General features: G+C 55.9%; 1 protein-coding gene across 1 annotated transcript in view; it reads right to left on the bottom strand.

Annotated features, from left to right (window-relative positions):
- Positions 1-2,537, bottom strand: part of cped1 (cadherin-like and PC-esterase domain containing 1) — a 21,340-nt gene that overhangs the window by 7,816 nt on the left and 10,987 nt on the right. Inside the window, exon 9 of the mRNA XM_053313851.1 lies at positions 1,927-2,505. Within this exon, the coding sequence (XP_053169826.1) occupies positions 1,927-2,505 (579 nt within the window). The remainder of the gene's footprint in view (positions 1-1,926; positions 2,506-2,537) is intronic.

Here is a 2,537-nt window from a genome sequence, read left to right as displayed (position 1 = left end):
CAGCTCAGAGTATCCACCCTTCTTGGACTCCTTGGAGGGGGGGCTGGAGAGTCTCCCTCTGGGGATTCCCTCGTTCTGCTGGGGGACTTCAACGCCCACGTTGGCAGCGACAGTGAGACCTGGAGGGGTGTGATTGGGAGGAACGGCCCCCCCGATCTGAACCCGAGTGGTGTTCTGTTATTGGACTTCTGTGCTCGTCACAGGTTGTCCATAACGAACACCATGTTCAAGCATAAGGGGGGGGGGGGGGGTCCATATGTGCACTTGGCACCAGGACACCCTAGGCTGCAGTTCCATGATTGACTTTGTAGTCGTGCTGTCGGACTTGCGGCCGCATGTCTTGGACACTCGGGTGAAGAGAGGGGCGGAGCTGTCAACTGATCACCACCTGGAGGAGGCAGCAGACAGGTACCGGCAGACCAAGCAGAGCGCAGCGACGGCGGTCGATGAGGCAGAAACCCGGACATGGGAAGAGTTCGGCGAGGCCATGGAGAACGACTTCCGGACGGCTTCGAAGAGATTCTGGACCTCCATCCGGCGTCTCAGGAGGGGCAGCAGTGCGCCGTCAACACTGTGTACGGTGGGGACGGTGCGCTGCTGACCTCGACTCGGGATGTTGTGGATCGGTGGAAGGAATACTTCGAAGACCTCCTCAATCCCACCGACACGCCTTCCGGTAAGGAAGCAGGGCCGGGGGACTCGGGTGTGGGCTCTCCTATCTCTGGGGCTGAGATCGCCGAGGTGGTTAAAAAGCTCCTCGGTGGTAGGGCCCCGGGGGTGGATGAGATCCGGCCCAAGTTCCTCAAGGCCCTGGATGTTGTGGGGCTGTCATGGTAACACGACTCTGCAGCATCGCATGGACATCGGGGGCAGTGCCTCTGGATTGGCAGACTGGGGTGGTGGTCCCTCTTTTTAAGAAGGACCGGAGGGTGTGTTCCAACTACAGGGGAATCACACTCCTCAGCCTCCCTGGTAAGGTCTATTCGGGGGTGCTGGAGAGGAGGGTCCGTCGGATAGTCGAACCTCGGATTCAGGAGGAGCAGTGTGGTTTTCGTCGTGGAACTGTGGACCAGCTCTACACCCTCTGCAGGATCCTTGAGGGTGCATGGGAGTTTGCCCAACCAGTCCACATGTGTTTTGATCGGTTCGCAGCAGAGTGTGAAGCAGCCGGGATGAGAATCAGCACCTACAAATCCAAGTCCATCCGGAAAAGGGTGGAGTGCACTCTCCGGGTCGGGGATGAGATCCTGTCCCAAGTGGAGGAGTTCAAGTACCTCAGGGTCTTGTTCACAGTGAGGGAAGGATGGAACGTGAGATCGACAGGCGGATCGGTGCGGCGTCTGCAGTAATGTGGACTCTGCACAGATCCGTCGTGGTGAAGAGAGAGCTGAGCCGAAAGGCAAAGCTCTGGATTTACCAGTCGGTCTTGGTTCCTACCCTCACCTCTGGTCATGAGCTTTGGGTTCCTACCCTCACCTCTGGTCATGAGCTTTGGGTTCCTACCCTCACCTCTGGTCATGAGCTTTGGGTTCCTACCCTCACCTCTGGTCATGAGCTTTGGGTTCCTACCCTCACCTCTGGTCATGAGCTTTGGGTTCCTACCCTCACCTCTGGTCATGAGCTTTGGGTCGTGACCCAAAGAACAAGATGGCGGGTACAAGCGGCTGAAATGAGCTTCCTCCGTAGGCTGGCTGGGCTCTCCCTTAGAGATAGGGTGAGAAGCTCAGTTATCCGGAGGGAGCTCGGAGTAGACCCGCTGCTCCTAGAAACATCTCAACATTATTTTTATTGTAAATGAGATTAAATATTAATTCCTGTAAAACATTAATAATTTAGTTTGATGATATTTGATGATAACAGCTCAGTTATATTAATGTTAACGTATTAAACTGATCCTGTAAAGACATGAAGGCAGGACAGACTCACCTGTCCACCGCCTGTCTCTGGGGACAGGTGAGTCTCTGAGGACAGGTGAGTCTGTGTCTCTGGGGACAGGTGAGTCTGTGAGGACAGGTGAGTCTGTGTCTCTGAGGACAGGTGAGTCTCTGGGGACAGGTGAGTCTCTGGGGACAGGTGAGTCTGTGAGGACAGGTGAGTCTGTGTCTCTGAGGACAGGTGAGTCTCTGGGGACAGGTGAGTCTCTGGGGACAGGTGAGTCTCTGAGGACAGGTGGGTCTCTGGGGACAGGTGAGTCTCTGGGGACAGGTGAGTCTCTGGGGACAGGTGAGTCTGTGAGGACAGGTGAGTCTGTGTCTCTGAGGACAGGTGAGTCTCTGGGGACAGGTGAGTCTCTGAGGACAGGTGGGTCTCTGAGGACAGGTGGGTCTCTGGGGACAGGTGAGTCTCTGAGGACAGGTGAGTCTGTGAGAACAGGTGAGTCTCTGGGGACAGGTGAGTCTGTGAGGACAGCAGGAAGTGGAGCGAGTCCTCCAGGATCAGGTCTTTGGTGATCTGCTGGTCGAAGGTTTCTCCGCTCAGAGCTGAGAAAGTTAAATCAGCGTCAACCTGGAGACAGAAACACATCACAGCGTAACCAT

The sequence above is a fragment of the Scomber japonicus genome, chromosome 23 (assembly GCF_027409825.1).
Source record: "Scomber japonicus isolate fScoJap1 chromosome 23, fScoJap1.pri, whole genome shotgun sequence".
In the NCBI taxonomy this organism is placed as follows: Eukaryota; Metazoa; Chordata; class Actinopteri; order Scombriformes; family Scombridae; genus Scomber; species Scomber japonicus.
Note: the sequence above shows the minus strand (reverse complement) of the source record. Positions and strands in the feature narration are given on the sequence as shown.